Source organism: Myripristis murdjan, chromosome 12 (genome assembly GCF_902150065.1).
Source record: "Myripristis murdjan chromosome 12, fMyrMur1.1, whole genome shotgun sequence".
Taxonomy (NCBI): Eukaryota; Metazoa; Chordata; class Actinopteri; order Holocentriformes; family Holocentridae; genus Myripristis; species Myripristis murdjan.
This window is the reverse complement of record NC_043991.1, coordinates 25980836-25997264: the sequence shown is the minus strand read 5'-3', so window position 1 is coordinate 25997264 and position 16429 is coordinate 25980836. Positions and strand designations below refer to the sequence as shown.

Here is a 16429-nt window from a genome sequence, read left to right as displayed (position 1 = left end):
GAAAATTAGGTTGGATAGTTGTGTTCACCTTCGGCGAGCTGAGAGCAGGAGAGCTGGGGTAGGAAGTGGTCGAAGTTGAGTCCAAGTTCTCAGTAGAGGAGAAAGTGGCCTGCTCATGTTTTAAGAGCGAAGGCAGGCTACATGCACTACCACCAGGCCGCACACCAACCTCCAGATCTGGAAACAGAAATGACATCTTGTGACAAACTACTGGCAATAGTGCCATATATGGGGATAAAATAAATTCAAATATAGTTCAGGTGTGGAATAGGACAAGAAATATGACTGAAAAGTTAAGGAGTGTTGGAAAGCCATTCCCAAACATCAGAGTAGAAACATGCAAGAAACTGTTAATGCAAGGTATAGACATTCGGTTCAAACGTGTCTGCAGAACTGCAGTGTAGGTTATAACTAGAAGAGAGACTGTGTGGTTATGAGACCCAAACAATGCTCAATATAAGAGACAGTGGCAGAGTGGCCTTTGTTCATTCCTCATGCAGACACAGAGAAAATCCATCCATAGTCAAGATTAGTGTCCACTCAGCAGACATGCAAAGTCTGTCCAGAAGCCACTACCTGTGCTACTGCTCTCTTCCCTATCGTTTTCACTCTTGCCACTGGTTTCGTAACCCAGGTCCTGAAAATCCACCTGCACGCACTTGTCATCCTGCTCCAAAGGCACTGGAGGCAATATGTCAGGTTAAAAAGAGATACTTGTAACACAAAGTATGTTCTCCCTTTCTCTCTTTCATGATGTTGTTGGTCATTTTGACTTGTGCCCCAAATGGATAAATTATGACACAGGGATTTCACATTACACACAAAGGCGTTAGGGATTTACTCTCAAGCCATCAACTGCACGAAGCCTAATTACTTCAACTTTAAATACAAAATGATTAAATCAACAATGACTAGATAACATGCAAAACACATTCATACATGCTAATGCATAGATGCACACCCAAGTGAGTGCTACCTTACCTTTCAATGCAGATTCATGGGAGGATTTCTTGGATGGGTTCTTCAGGCTAATGATGGATTGAGCATGAGCTAGTTTCTCCTCTAGGCTTTTACAGGCTCTGTTCTTCTCCCTCAAAGCCTTCTGGAGAGTCTCCAGCTGGACATGAACACTCTGTGGTACTCCCTTGGCATCTTGCTCTCTCCTTTCGGCCTCGCTCTCCACTCTGTGGCTCCTGTCTTCTTGTAGGGAAGCCTGAAGTTCAGAAATCCTTTGGCAGTGATCAGTTAAGGCCTTTTGGAGGAGACAGAGGTTGTGATGGAGTCCTCTGTGAAGTTGTCCCTTAGTCCGAGCAGTGGACTGATTGCTGGTGACTCTGCTGGTTGGCTCTGTCTGGCCTTCCAGTTCTGCCCTGTCTTGTAAAGCTCTCTGAAGTCTGTCTAAATGCTGCTGCAGGTCCAGGCTGGCATGAGTTGATCTACCCGAGGTAGAAGACCTAGTGCTGGTAAAGTGTGTTGTCAGACAGGCAACAGCAGACTCTGCTGCACTAAGACAGTCATTCAGACACATGGTCATCTCCTTCTGACTTAAGCTGCTATTACCAGAGCTTCCCTTTTTCCCATGGTCATGCGACTCGTCTTTTTTCAGTGACTCTTCTGCTGTCGGCTGATTGCAGTTACCATCCTGGCTAGTGCTTGCATTCTTGTGGCCAAGTTGGGCAGCAGCGGCCTCTGAAGCCCTTAGTTTTTCCTGTAGCTCTGCATTGAGCCTATTCTGCTCCCACAGTGCTTCCTGCAAGGAGTCTGCATGCTGCTGCAGTTCGGGTATAGGAGCTCCTAAAACTAAACCTGGGTTCTCTCTATCTGAAAATACTTTCATCTTCTGTATGGCAGTCTCCAACTTCAAACACAACTCACTGATATCTGCATTCTTCTCTGGGGTGCCTGAGGAAGATGAAGAGGCACTGAGGGAAGAAACAGCTTTCTCAGCCATGTTCAAAAACTCAATAAGATGGCTGTTGAGCATCTCCTTCTCCTGTAGAGCCTTCTCAAGTTCCATGCATCTACTCTGGAGGGCAGCATCGGAACCCACAGAGCTAGAACCTGTACACAAACTAGAGTATAACCCAAGTTCACCCTGTCTGTCCAGGTTGCAGGCAGTCAGGTAAGCAATGGTGGATTCTGCTGCCTGTAAGGCCTCTATGTATTTGTGATTAAGTCTGTCCTTCTCCTGGAGCTGTTCATGAAGCTCCTCCCAATCAGCAAGTTGCCCCTCTAGCTTGTTGATCAGTGCCTCCTTCTCCTGGCACTCCTGGTGTAGAAGCTCCAGCTGGGTAAAAAGAGGAGAGTCCACCTGGGTTTGGTCCAGCGTTCGCCTGGCTTCGAAGCCTTTGTCAGTTCCTGGTGGACTGTCACTGTGGTGGGCATATTTGAGGGTAGAATAAGGGGAGGTGCTGTGTTGGGATGACCTGGGGGATTCAGAGTCAGCAGGTGAGTGCAGGCCAGGCCCATAAACATGGTCTGAATGTGGGTGCTGAAGCAAATCAGTGCTCAGGTGGTCAGAGCCCTGCCCAAACTGCTGGCTCACAGACTGTCTGCTACTGCTAGACATTGTTCTCAGCCTCACGGGAACAGGAAGCCGAGATTTGAGTACAGTCTACAATAGAAAGAAAGAGAGGGACAGATATTTAACACTGACTATTGCAATTCATACAAAGAGCAATGCAGAGTATATTCAAATCATGATGCAAAGCTTACCCCATGTCCTGTGATCTGCTGCTTTGTATTCTTGCTGTGTGACTGGCCTTTAGTTTCTTGACTCTCCATCTCCTTGTCCATGCTGACAATTAGCTCTGAGGTGACATGGTTTTCTCCGTCTGACAGCTCCCCAGAGTTTGTCCTCACCTGTTCCTTCGACAGCATGGTGACCTTGAAGTGACCTTTTGCTTCTGCCCTCAGTCTCTCCTCAGTCCTTCTCAATTCAATCTGTCCGTCACTACTGTCCCCAGAAGTGTCTGCACTCTCTTTCTCTTTAGACTCAGCAGATTTTTCTTCCTTCAGGAGACCCCGCAGCTCTCCATTCTCTGACCTAAGTCTGAGCAGCTCCTCTCTGCAGCAAGACAGATTTTGTTCACTGCTCATGCAGCTGACTTTTGGATTATACTGAAAATAGTGGTACAGACTGAATGCTGTTGAATGAAACTGACTCACCTGAGGTGGGGGGCCGATGGGACCCCACAGTCAGCTAGAAGGGACTTCAGCACCATCTGATCTGTGCTCCTCTCCCCAAAATCTCTCTTTCCATTGTCAAAGGTGTCACTGTCAGACTGAGCATGTTCTCCAGTGTGGCCATGACCACTGTGTAAACTGACATCACCCAACTCATTTCCAGATACCACCTGAGATGGGAATGTTAAAAGAAAGGAATCAAATGGCTATAGTATCAGGTAGCATGGGAATCCACTAATTCATTTTCAGAGAGGGGGACCTGACTTAAAAAGATTTAGAAAACTTGTTAGTCTTTTAAGTAGCAGTCATCCCATTTCATCTATTTCATACCTGTCCCAGTTTGATGTCTGTCTGGGTCTCTTTATCCTGACCAAGGCGGTGCATCCTGTTACTGTGTGCAGAGACCTGCTCCACCTCCTTCTTCTCTAGCTGCTAGAGTAATGGGATGGGAGGCGAGTGTGACACACATGGCTTTGTAAAAGAAAATTTAATGAGGGAACAGAATCCATAAAAGGCACTGCACAGCAACAGCAGAATGGCATGACGTGTCTAATGTGGCATGAGAAAGAAAGACCATTTCATGGGACAAAGAGATAAGAGAACAAGGACTGGTTAGGAAAAGTGAAGGAAAGAAGAGAGGATATTTTCTGCTACAGACAAAAATGCGCTGGTTAGAGAAATAACACATATAGTACCACAGAGTAAAGATATTAGTAGGAGACAGAAGCTAACCAGAGTAGAGGTAAAGGCTTGGGTTTATAGGTTCAGAGGTTAGAAAGGACGAAATAAAGAAGGAATGTTGGACAATGACTGAAAATGATGTATTTACTACATATGGCAATACAAAAATACCAAAGGTAACTCAAAGACAGGTAACTTTTCTTGTAAGATTTAGAAAGGAAAGTTTGATGGTGCAACTGTGAGTACAATCCCTTCCATCTACATAGGTCTTCTGTAATCTCTACCTGTTTCCAAGAGTTAGTGCTGGCCAGGCTTTGATCATCCTTGCTGGAAGGGTCATGATCAGACCCCTCCAACGTCAACAGCCTTCTCTGCAGCTCCCCATTCAGAGCCTGTAGCTCCATCACCTAGAGCACAGAAAATTGATGATACCTTCTACCAACTAATAAACATTCAACCTACTGTTCAGGCTACAGGTTGTATCTACAGTATATTGATCAGACAATAATGATCAGAAACAGCACAATGGTTTGCACTGTTGCGTCACAGCAGCAGATCTGAGGTTCAAATCCCCGCCGGGGCATTTGTGTGTTTTCTGTGTGGAATTTTCCCTGTGTTTGCATGGGGTTTCTGCAGGTGCTCCAGATTCCCCCACCATCAAAAACATACATTTTAGCAAATGCTCTTGACCAAGACTAATAAACAGTGAGAACTGGAATTGGTTCCTTGGTGCTACAACTAATACTGCATCCTAAGATACAGTAAGATACATTACTTAACTTATCATCTGATTTCCATAAGATTCACTAGTGCGGAAAGGAACTCACCTTCTGTCTGAGCTCTTGTGCAGAGAGTTGAGACAAGCCTTCCTCGAGTCCCTCTCCCACACAGATACTCATGTAGGAAGTCTGATCGCCAATGAAACTCAAAGTGTCACCTGAAGCACAGAAACAGAGTTAGAGCAACACCTAGTAGCAAGCCTTAAAAAAACATTATCATTTGGCAAACCTCTTAGTATTTGAAAAATAAAAATGCATCATTTGAGAGACCCTGCAGGACTGTACTACAATGTTAAGATCCAGTGAACTGTCTTACCACTGTCGTTGGCTCCTCCAACCCCTCCTCCGCGGTTCTGGATGGCTCCCAGGCGGGCTTGCAGAGAGGCATTCCAGCGCTGAGCATCTTCAAGTTGATGCCTCATGCTCTCTAACTCTTTAGGATCAACCAAATCCATACCTGAACAGATATGCAAACACTTACACCCTGGGCTGGGCATGAGCAATACATCTGAAGTCAACATCACAATAATAAGAATTTTCCTTGATATTGATATCTTATGTATGTAAAATCACATGTTAAATATGAAATATTATGTTCATCTCATTGAAGCTTCACAGTAATATTAAGCCTGATGTCATATATAACTTATAACTAAAATATTTCTTAATGTTTCATATGGATCACACACACAGACAGAACAACCTAGATGGAAATGTGTATGGGTACACAGGCCCACTCTCAGCATGTTGGTCAAACTGTGATTCACTTGGTACAGTTTTTGTGAATGTTATATCTAATAGGGCCAGGCACAGAATGACAACAGGAAGAAGGATATGCATCTTACATTTGCAGTCTGTGTAAATATCAGCAAAATCCAATTAGAACTGTAAATTACTGAGTAATTAAATAAGTATTCTATCCATTTACTAAAACCAGCTGCTTATTTTCAATGCATATAGCATGTTCACCAATGAAAGTAATACAGAGAACAAAGATATCAAATATTACATCTGATGTTCAATAGACAGCCAATAATAGTTGTTTCCAAATCAGTGCTTAAGGACCTCTGACTGTCCTACAAGTGTTTTTTTCAGCTCTAGCCTTTCATACCTGATCCAATTACACACTTTCACGGATGCCCTGTTCAGGTAGATCCGTCTCCACTGATCAACCAATCAGCATTAAGCTCTTAATTGGATGAGGTGAGCAAGAGTAGAGCTTGAATAAAAAAAATGCAGGACAGGCAGTTCCTTGAGGACTGGGTTGGGAGCTACTGGCCTATATCATAGCTGTAACACTGATCTCTGCTGTCTTCTATCTGACTGGCCAATGACCAGGGGCCAGTCACAAACATCTGACATGGTCAAGCTTCAACCCCATTCAGTGCCACTGGTGCTTGGATGGGAGGTTAAGTTGCCATTAGAGCCTGCTGTAATGGAAGCAATAGTTTGCTGCTTCCTGGTGGGTAAGGCCCCTTTAGGGACAAGGGTCTCAAAACATGTGCAATGGACTAAGAGTATGTCGGTTTTCTTTCCAACCATCAGTTTTCTAGGACACGATGCTCTCATCTGTATGAGGCTGTGAAGGCCGGGGAGAAAAATAACTCTCTGTCTTTGTAATTAGCTATATCCATCCTGTCATCTGAGCAACTGTGAAGGCTAGTGAGTGCGTCTTACTTACAGATGACCTATTTACACACCTGGCTCACTTTAGACTAGGGCAGGAGATGATGATGCATGTCACATACAGTATAGAGAGGCGTGCACACACACACGCATGACGGCGGATAGCCAGGTGTAGGCTTAGACACACACACACACACACACACACACACACACACACACACACACACACGCTTTGGATGCACACTATCGGTACATAAAAAAAGCCTCTCGCCCAAGAGTGGACATGGTTTCCATTACATTTAACAACAACATGTTGGTGAACATGCCAGTGGTGCTTAGGACATGAAGTAACCCAACACAAATGTGGCTGCCAAGTGCGGAGGGCAATAGAATGGAGTAAAATAGTGTAAACTGATAAATGATGTTGGGGTTTCTGCACAAACACAACAGTGATCCATGTTTATAACCGCTTACTCAGACAGCAAGCAGCTGTAGTGCTCTGCCAAGTCCTAGAGAGATAAAAGTACTGAGCCAGATTGATTCCATTTTGTAGTTAGTGAGAAATAAATCAGGTAAAGTGAACTGAGTGGCAGTTCTGTTTTCTATATCTGCAAAGTGAATATACTTCCTCACGGCCTCATTTTCCCCCCTCATTTGTTATTACACATATTTTGTTATATAGTGATAGTTTTATTTAGTTTTACTTTATTTTCATAGCACATAAACTTAAAAGTTTTTGGTGTGCACACCCTGACACTCAGTCTTGATGGTGCTATGCTCTGATATCGGACCACTGGTATGCACTCTATATGAGCATATATATGAACTATATGAAACTCAATGAAATCATGATTATGAACCCTAACCCTTGTTGAAATTGAAAGGGCGGAGGAAATAGGACTATTTTCTATTTTAAGTCAAGACGTATGTGTGAATCTAAATTGTATGCATGTTGATCTATTTCAATGGGGTTTCTCTGCATCTATCATTTCTGTATGTACTTTCTTCTGAGGATAAGAGGCTTTAATACTTTTCTATGGTTGTTATATACTGATATATTTATGAGATTAAAACTAATTCATGTGACAGATGGTTGGATGGGGTGCATTAAAAACGGCAAGGGTGTTAGAGAGGTGATGAAATTGACAGACAACCAAATCTTTTAATGGACAGTCAGAACAAGCAGACAGCATGTTAAAAGTGACAGACAGAAAGACAGGCAAACAGCAGCTTTTATTCGGTTTATATGAGGGACAGATAAATTAGGAAGGGGTGGATGTGAAACTGAATGCTATTTACAGAATGGCAATGAAAGCAGTATGGACTAATACATGCAGATGAAGAGGTGATGATGTAAAGAGCAGGGAACAGAAAAGAGCAGAAACAAAGAGGGAAGGGCAAGTGTGCATGCTCAACAAAGGGACTGTTAGAGACAAGGCATGGGTTTGTCAGCAGGGACTATTATTGGAGCAGACACACTGGACAAAGAAGACAGTTTTGTGTGTGTGTTTGTGAGAGAGAGAGAGAGAGAGAGAGAGAGAGAGAGAGAGAGAGAGAGAGAGAGAGAGAGAAAGGGAGTGTGTCTGCATGTTTCCTTTTGGTCCTGGTCCTATGCTCTATGAACACACTTCCTCCTGAACTATAGTTTACTGGCTCGTCTACCAGTTTAAGGTGATAAATACCCCCTTCACGCCCCATCCTCCTCTATATCCCAGTGTGTATTCACTGCACCTTCTTTGAGTTGGGCTCTGTGTATCTCTCTCTCCAAGTCGTCCCTTAACTCCTCATTGGTTTTGATGCCCTCCTCTAGTTGCTCCCTAAGGAGCTGCACCGCTGTTAGCTCAAGCTGCAGGGCATGGAGACGCTGGGCACTGAAACACACACACGCACTCATGTTTACAATTCTTTACAACCAGAAAAATTTCTTATCGGTGACAACAAATAAATTAGATTAATCAAATTAATAGTTCAAGTGTGCCTTTGTGCAACAGCAAACAATGGTGTAGGAGGAGTGCTCAACAGCTAACATTGCTGTGATATCACTCAAAAAGGTGCTCTGTCACAAGAGCCTTAAGGTCACAAGTTTTCTAACTTTTTATTGTTATTCTTACAATTTTGTAATTTTTGATTGTTGCTTTTCTCATTGTTGTATTGTTGCTGTTATGGCTATATGTAGCATTCTGTCTGCCTTTGTTTTGCGTTAACTGGCTGTTAGGATACACTCTATAAGTAAGAGGCTCTTTGCTATGGTTCAGGTAATTCTGAGAAACACATCCTGTGACGTTAACAACTCAGTTCCCAAAGAGCTAGTCCATTTATTGAAGTTTTCCTGGGTTATATTTTTCATGTACCTAGCAAAATAATATTTGCATTTATAATAATCCATTACGATACTCAATTCTATCACCTTCCTACCTGTCCTGCTCCTTGACAGTCCTGACCAGGCTGGAGTAGAGCTGCTGCTCAGCCCTCAGGGCTCTGTTCAGGGCCTCATGCTCCTCATGCAAGGCTGTAAGGTTGGGCAAACCCTGGGGAAAAACAAGAAAGAACAGCGCATTGACCCGAATATCACAGTATTAATAAAGTAATAAATTTTGTTTCCTGTTATTGCGTTGAACAGAAAAGTTAGAAGAGTTTTTTGTGTACTTCTTGTTGGCTGTCTCCACCAATGATGGTCCTCTCTCTCTGAGGCAGGGCAGGAAGTGATCTCTCCACACCAGCCCCAGAGGCCTGATCCTGGGTATGACCAGTCTGACTTTCCCCTCTCTGACCGAGACGGAGGTGGAGGACCTGCTCACAGACACACATAAAAGGAGTCCTTACAAATCATCAAGGTCAAATGTGATGGAAGGGAAAGCTCGTGTGTTTCAACATGTGACCAGAGTGTAACTATGTGAATGTGTCAGTCCTTACATTAATTATCTCATCTTTGGTCTCCAGAGTGGAGGTCAGGGACTCTATATTAGCAGCCTGACCTTTATAGCATCCCTCCAGCTCAGATAACAGTGACTGTACCTCTGCCAGTGAAATCTAGATATTAAGAAAATAAAGAAGATGGATTACACAAAAATATCCACAGCATGCCAACAACAGTGTCAAAATTATGAAGATGAGAAGAAAATGTTCACTGTTTGCTAACCTTCAGTTCATTCTCCCTTTTAAGTGCTTTGTTCAGTGCCTCGGTTTTCTGTGCTAGTTCCTTCTTCAGAATGACGACTGTTTTCTTGCTAAGTGGGGCATTCTCTGTGCTATCTTCACTGTTCCTCCTGGACAGTTCAGCTTCAGTTTCCCCAAAACACAATCAAATGTAAGTCCAACAGGTACTCGACTTTCACTTATAAATATCCAACTTAGAGGGCTTAAGGCCTAGTTGCCTCACCTTCTTTTTCATCCAGCTTCTCCTGCATGATCTGGATGGTCTGTCTGAGCTCCAGCACACGATCTGGCCCGTCCTTTTGTCTCATCTCAGCCAGGAACTGGTCTCTCTCCTGACCACGCTCCAGAAGCTTCTGCAAAATGACAATGAAGGAAACAAGTTGGAGCATAACCAGCATATTCAGTTGACACCATAAACTTTGTAAACTACACTGCAAAAGTCAAAATATATTTCAGATAGGCATCAAAGTCATTTAAGTCTGACTTTTTAATGTCCCTTTGCATGGAGGAACAGACTTTTGATACAACCCTTTTGAGATTTGGTCCCCTCATCTTGTTATGCTTGTCAGTTAAACTTTAGGTTTTCCTCATCTGAGCGACTGCATTGTATCCCAAAGGAACTTACGCTGATTAGACTATCCTTTTCTGCCAGCAGTGCTCTGAGTTCAGCAGTCTCTAGATAACCCTCCTGGGCTGCCGCGGAGCTGTGTTTCTCGGCACTGTTAAGCTGCTGCTGTCTGTCACACAGCTGTTTCCTCAGTTCCTGGATCTCCTGGGCACGCTCAGACAGCAAGCGGTTGTAGTGCTCGGCCGACTCCTAGAGAGATAAATGTAATGAGGCTGCATGATTCCATTTAGCAATTAGTGAGAAACAAATCAGGTAAAGTGAATTGAGTGGCAGTTCTGTTTTCTATATCTGTAAAGTGAATATATTTGCTCACGGCCTCAACTCAACCCTAGTGAATACAAGGTTGTAATTGTCAGTTCTAATTCCCAGTTTATATCTTATGATTTTTTTTCCTGCTACAATTAACTGCACCAAGTGAGCCAATAAGTGACTGAATGATGAATGTGGAATGGCTGAGAAGTGATTTTATAACAAAGCACTAACCTTGAGCAGCTGGTCCTTGCTGTTAATGGTGGCCAGCAGTCCCTCCACTGCACTCTCGTTGTCAGAGACCAGCCTCTCCCTGGCCTTCACAGCCTCAGCCAACATAGCTTCAGTAACCTTTAACCTCTGGCCCATTTGCTCAGCCAGGTCACGGGCCTGGGTTTGTGACTGACTCAGCATTGCTGCAGCCATTTCCTACAAATGCAGGGACCAAGGAATAATTCAGTCCGGCTACTTCAGTGCTAAAATAAATATATCTAATAATAAAGTCTGTGTGTGTAGGCCAAATCTTCTCATCTAACCTCCATATCCTTTGTCTTGCCCTGCAGAGAGAGCTGCAGCTGGCTAATGATGGAGTCCTTCTCCCTCAAGGATCTGTTCAGGTTATCCTCCACATCCTGCTTAGCTCTCTGCAGATTCTTTAAAGTGTTGGCAAGATGTTGCAGCTCCACATTCTTCTCCTTGATCAAACTGTCAAAACTCTGAAATGAGAGAAAAAGAGAAAGCAAGATAAATAGCCATGTAATATGCATACAAATATGACAGAAATTTATCCTCCTGAGAACAAGTGTATTACTAGAAAAGACAAATGTATAGTCTTAGTGTCTATGCTTTACTCAGATTGGGTTTCATGTAATCATAGTCGTATTTTTACTGATCAAACATGGTGATAGCTTCTCACATTAATGGTTTCCTCATTGTGAGAGAGCAGGTTATTCAGTCTCTCCAGATCCCTCTCCCTTTCCCTTAAAGATAGCTGCAGTTGGTGTATTTCATTGTCCTTCTCCTCAATGGCAGCAAACTTCTCATCCAAAGCTTGCTGTGTTAGAAAAAAAGAGGAACGTCACTATCAAGAGACTGTCACAGTAGGACTAAATTACAAGCATGAGAGAAAGTGGCACAGCAGCTGGAAAAAAGCCCACCTCCAGAGCCTTCTCTTTCTCCTTAAGTCGTTCCCGCAACTTGGAAAGCACGCTATCACTTCCTCCTGGGCTTCTGCTTTGCTCAATGTCTCTGACCATATTCATGTACTCCTAAGGAAGAGAGAGAAAAATTATTTGAAATAAATATTTGTAGGGCTAGGTGTCCCCCAGCTAGCTTTGATTGTATTCAGCCAAATTTTCTCTGATGTGTCTTTGTCTCAGCTTTATAACCAAATGGATAAATAAAAAATAATAATAATTTACAAATGTAACTATGTTACCTGCAGCTGCTGCTCTTTGTCAGCCAGGCTGGACATGAGGCGCTGGATAGTGATCTCATGGACCTGCAGTTTTCTTTTGGCTTGGTCCAGCTGCTCCTGGTACTGCTCCTCTAGAGCACTCTCTCTGTCCCCAATCTCCCCAGTCAGCTTCTTCAGCTGATTTTGCAAATCCTGAAGGAAAAATGATAATATCCTTGAGCAGTTTGTAGAAGTTTGTATTTTAATGGCTTTAGACAATAGCAAAACAAGTGGTATGACTTGTTCTGAATGGAAAATTTTACTGCATATATTTATTTTGTCAAGCATCAAGTATGTAGACAACCATTATTGACTACTATTACTGATAGCTTGCAGATCCCTCACATTAAGGGCTTTGTCTCCTTTCTTCTTTTGCTGGTGTAAATCCTCAAGTTCCACCTCCAGCTGGTCCTTTGCCTGCTGCATGTCGGCCAGCTCTTGTTCCTTCCTGGCCAGGGAACGATGTAGCTTCTGGGCTTCCAGTACCTTGGTGTGGTGTTCCCCCTGGAGCTGGGCCAGCTCTGCTTGCTTGTCCATCAACAGAGTCTGGTGCTCCTCTGCCCCCTGGGAGAGATATGTCAACATATCTGTATCTATACAAGTGACAGCAATGCATATTTTTTGACCATATGGAAATTAGATGACTTTATTTTCTTTAATGGATGATTCTAACCCTCTGCAAGTAAAACAATATTTGGATGTGTGGGCATACACAAAGCAAAGAGTTAGGCTTAGCATTAGCACATAGTTACATTAGTATACAGAATGTATAGGTGTCTTGCCTGGTATTTCTGCAGTTGAGCTTTGTGTGCTGCCTCTCTAGCCTTGGCCAAAGCCTCATCTCTGTCCTCAATCTCGCGACACAGCTCTGAAATCTGTGTAACACACCGAGACAGACAGAGGGGTTAGTGTGAGAGTATTATGTAACACAGAACAGTGAGTGCCCAGTAGGGTGAGGTCTTACCACAATAAACATTATTTGTTGCAGTCACAATTGACTGCAGTGGCAAATTAAATGACAGTTAAGTTATTGTAGTTTAATTTATTCTAATGAAAACATTTAATGCAATCAGGAAGTAAATGGATGCTGTGTTAAACTCACCTCTTTTTCCTTTTCTCTGAGGACCTGAGTGAGCCCCTGGATGGTTTTGTCTCGCTTCAGTGCATTTTTCCTCTCAGAGTCGATCTCCTTCTCCTTCTCCTCCAACGTCCCAGACAGGGTCTGTTTCAATAAATTAGTGAAATCAAACCTACAGTAGTATGTCCCGGATCCAACCAAACATAGTTTATAAACGTTATATTAAAACAGTGAAAATTTGTGTCTCCATTTACCTTGTTCTGGTTCTGGGAATCCTCCAGTGTTTTTTTTAGGTCCTCATTTGTGCATTTTGCCTGGTTGAGCTCTTCATTCAGCAGCTTATTGCTGGACTCCAGTCGACTCACCTCACTCTGCTTCTCAGGAATCAACAGAATACACAAACACACACAGACAAAATTATATATTAGCATCTTATCAATACTTATCAGTAAATGTATGTTTAGTGACACAGCCGTCATCTGCCATAGCTCATTAGAGTTACAGAGGTCTGTCCAGCTGGGGACACTGAATAGGACTACCTCCAATCTGACAGGAATGTAGTGATCGTCAAAATCCTCAGTGAGGTCATGCAGAGACTTTGACTCTGTCTCTCTGTGCCTGTGCTTGGCCTGCAGGTTGAAGTGGCCACCAATAGATATCCTCAGGACAGGGATGCGACTCTCTGGATGGGCAGGGACATGACGTTTGGAGATGGAGCGCAGAAGCTGGATCAGATCAGAGATCACAGAGGGCTGGCCTGGGGATCGGTGAAGCAGTGCTCTAGCCTGAAGGTTTCCTGCTGGTCCATAAGTGATACTGTCTCTGACAGCAAACACTTTCGACTGCCTGAATGCTCTTTTGGCTTTAGTGTCTGGAGGAGCATCAGAGGTAAAGTCTCGATTGAGGGACTGCAGAGATGTGGAACGACCTTTGAACCCAGGGCTGGGCAATGTGCCCTTACGGTGGACAAGGTCAAGGTACATGCTCTGGGAGCGGTGGCGTGTGCCCCGGAGTCCAGCATACTTCACAGGTCCTTCAAAGCCTACTCCTGATCCGAGCCTGGGCCATCTGAGGCCTGAACGCCCAGGAAGTGCCCCTTTACCTCCAAGTCTATCCAGACTCACCCACCTTTTCATACGATTTTCCTCATGACCACCACCATACTCCCTCAGCTGCCCTCCCTCTAAAGCCAGCGGACCCAGAGCCCCCTCGTCAGGACTGCCCACTCCAGAGCACCAAGACAGAGTCTTCAAAGTGTGGCTCTCCCCATCACCCTTTTCCAGGGTTCGGTTGTTTTTGTCATAGATGTGGACAAGGCACTGGATCAGGTGTTCTTTCTCTGCCTGGAGCTTCTGGAGCTGAACATTGTGTTCATCCAACAGCCGACTGATGGCAACATCACAGTGCACCACCTTCTCCAGCTGGAACACACATTTCCCACAGAGGAACTCCCCACGACCATCACGAGTCACCTCCCAGCCAAGCACATGGGACAGGATGACTTGTAGCTTCCTGTTTGCTGATGGGCTGAAGATCCAGCGGCATTGGCTTCCAAACAGACGAGCGCCACACACACGACATGGGTCCTTCATGGCACCTTAGATCTTGAAATGGCAGATTCACCCACTTAAAAAGATTCCAAAAAGCTTCCCTCAATCATGCACCCCCCTCAACACACACACAAACTGTCCAGTGCTCCATGTTCGTCCGTGAGCCAGCCATAGCATAGCCATCTATCATTTTCTCTCACTGCGTCAGAGAGGGAATACAGAGGAGACTAACAGAGCTCTTCCTGGTAAGGGCAGAGCGCTGTAAGCCCTAAGCCTTTAATAATCCCTGCTCCCGCCTCTATTCTACTCTCCCCCACGCATTCAATCAGATCAAATCCCCTGTGACTGCTAAAGTGATCTGTGTTATGGCTGATGCCAGTCCCCAATCTCTGCAGTCCCTCCCTTCTCTAGTATTCGCCTGGATGCCCCAATAAGGATGCCAGGTAGGCCCCTTGCAGGTGCCTCTGCTTGGATGCTGCTGGTTGTGATGGCAGCAGCCAGTCAGTCTTGTGCAGTAGAGTCTATCCTGTCTGGCAGGCAGCTTTCTGATTAGAGTAGGTACTTTCTGGTCATAAGTGCCCATTCCATTACAACTTTGTCTTGGAGAGGCCGCTGGAAAGTCCTGTCTGGGCCCTAAGACGTCTCTGCTGGAAGCACTTTACTTTTTCTTTCAGTCTCACTCATATGACATAAACACAACACATATTCATACTTCTGTATATTTCTTATTATTAAGATAACATTTAAGACAACAATCTGTACCAAAGGTTAAGAAAATATGTTTTTTGTTCTCCTCAATATAGAATGAGGTCCATAAATAACCCTCGGAGGAACGGCCTCCAGTCCAGACAGCTTGATAATCCAGTCTTAAGACTGTGACCTGACCTCAGATGCCAGGACCTGATGAGGAACCATGGACAGTGCCCAGCTAACAGCTTTTGTCTATACATAAGTTAACTAGACTTGGACACTGCCTCAATGACCACTTTGAAACAAATTCTCTCTGTTGAACAGGGCCTCAGCAGAACAGTTTTACAGCTATAATGACAAACCACTAAATATATTCCCAATTAAAGCACATTATTTTACTACCACCAACTACACATCAAAAACCCTAAATATATCAATCCAATCACTACTCTTTTCCTTCACTGTTAACAGTCATCACTTTTGTGACATTTTTAAAGTCAAAAACAGAATAAGAAAACACACAGCTGGAAACATCAATCCAGCGATGAGATGATCAAGTACAACCTCAGTTATTACAATTAGTCACGGTAGCCAGTCAAGACTGAGACATTTTTAACTATCTGAACTCCACTCAAAAATAATGAGTGAAACAAACAGTGAAAGAAACATCACACAAACTTCAAAGACCACCCACACTGAGACTTGAAGCAGAGTGAAAAAAAGAAAATTGCACCAGGAGTTGCACCAGGGCAAGTCATAAAACATGTCAAAGCACATGTCCTGAGGGTCAACAGACAGACATACACCATCCTCAGAGAGACAAACAGCGCCTGCTTTGTGTGACACAACAAAGAACATAGCCTGCGTGTGTCTGTCGTGTGTTTATGCCTGAATGACCTGACACATCAATGCAGGAATGACAGCAAATAGTCTCCCAATGAGCAAGACAAAAAAAACAATATGCATTAATCATCTTATAACACACAGAAATGAAGTAAGAAAACATCAAGACAAAACTAACCTGATGTTCCCTTTGTGTCTTGTCCTTCTCCTTCTCTCTGCCAAGCTCATCTTTCAGTGCCTGGAGGAAAAACAGACATTATCATATAAGAATATAGAATCAAGAGTTCATCACTCCTCAGTCTGGGCTTTTATCAAAGAATCTAAGTGTGGTCTGTTTTGCTGATGCCTCCATCACGGTAAAAAAAAAAAAAAAAGAAAAAAAGAAAAAAAAAAGAGAAAAGAAAAAAGAAAAGAAAAAAGAAAAAGTTCATCATAAGGTATCTCACCTGACTTCAAAAAGAAAAGGGAGGCTACTTAAAAAAAAAAAATGAAATTCTTGGAGGATGT

At 43.7% G+C, this 16429-nt stretch overlaps 1 protein-coding gene across 3 annotated transcripts in view; it reads right to left on the bottom strand.

The window, feature by feature from the left end:
• The window catches only part of cdk5rap2 (CDK5 regulatory subunit associated protein 2), a 39986-nt gene that overhangs the window by 11942 nt on the left and 11615 nt on the right, over positions 1-16429 (bottom strand). For 2 of the 3 annotated variants that reach the window (XM_030064668.1, XM_030064669.1), the window contains exons 9-34: positions 16101-16160; positions 13094-13213; positions 12864-12983; positions 12544-12636; positions 12107-12325; positions 11744-11914; positions 11463-11573; positions 11222-11359; positions 10842-11021; positions 10540-10734; positions 10054-10245; positions 9652-9781; positions 9412-9551; positions 9186-9302; positions 8919-9062; positions 8688-8800; positions 8004-8143; positions 4963-5103; positions 4695-4804; positions 4152-4274; positions 3517-3618; positions 3169-3356; positions 2716-3067; positions 982-2614; positions 577-681; positions 29-177 (exon numbers count right to left, since the gene is read on the bottom strand). In XM_030064668.1, coding sequence (XP_029920528.1) covers positions 29-177; positions 577-681; positions 982-2614; positions 2716-3067; positions 3169-3356; positions 3517-3618; positions 4152-4274; positions 4695-4804; positions 4963-5103; positions 8004-8143; positions 8688-8800; positions 8919-9062; positions 9186-9302; positions 9412-9551; positions 9652-9781; positions 10054-10245; positions 10540-10734; positions 10842-11021; positions 11222-11359; positions 11463-11573; positions 11744-11914; positions 12107-12325; positions 12544-12636; positions 12864-12983; positions 13094-13213; positions 16101-16160 — 5286 coding nt within the window. Of the gene's footprint in view, positions 1-28; positions 178-576; positions 682-981; positions 2615-2715; positions 3068-3168; positions 3357-3516; positions 3619-4151; positions 4275-4694; positions 4805-4962; positions 5104-8003; positions 8144-8687; positions 8801-8918; positions 9063-9185; positions 9303-9411; positions 9552-9651; positions 9782-10053; positions 10246-10539; positions 10735-10841; positions 11022-11221; positions 11360-11462; positions 11574-11743; positions 11915-12106; positions 12326-12543; positions 12637-12863; positions 12984-13093; positions 13214-13378; positions 14773-16100; positions 16161-16429 lie in introns of those variants that run through there. The other variant, XM_030064667.1, reaches the window with a different exon arrangement.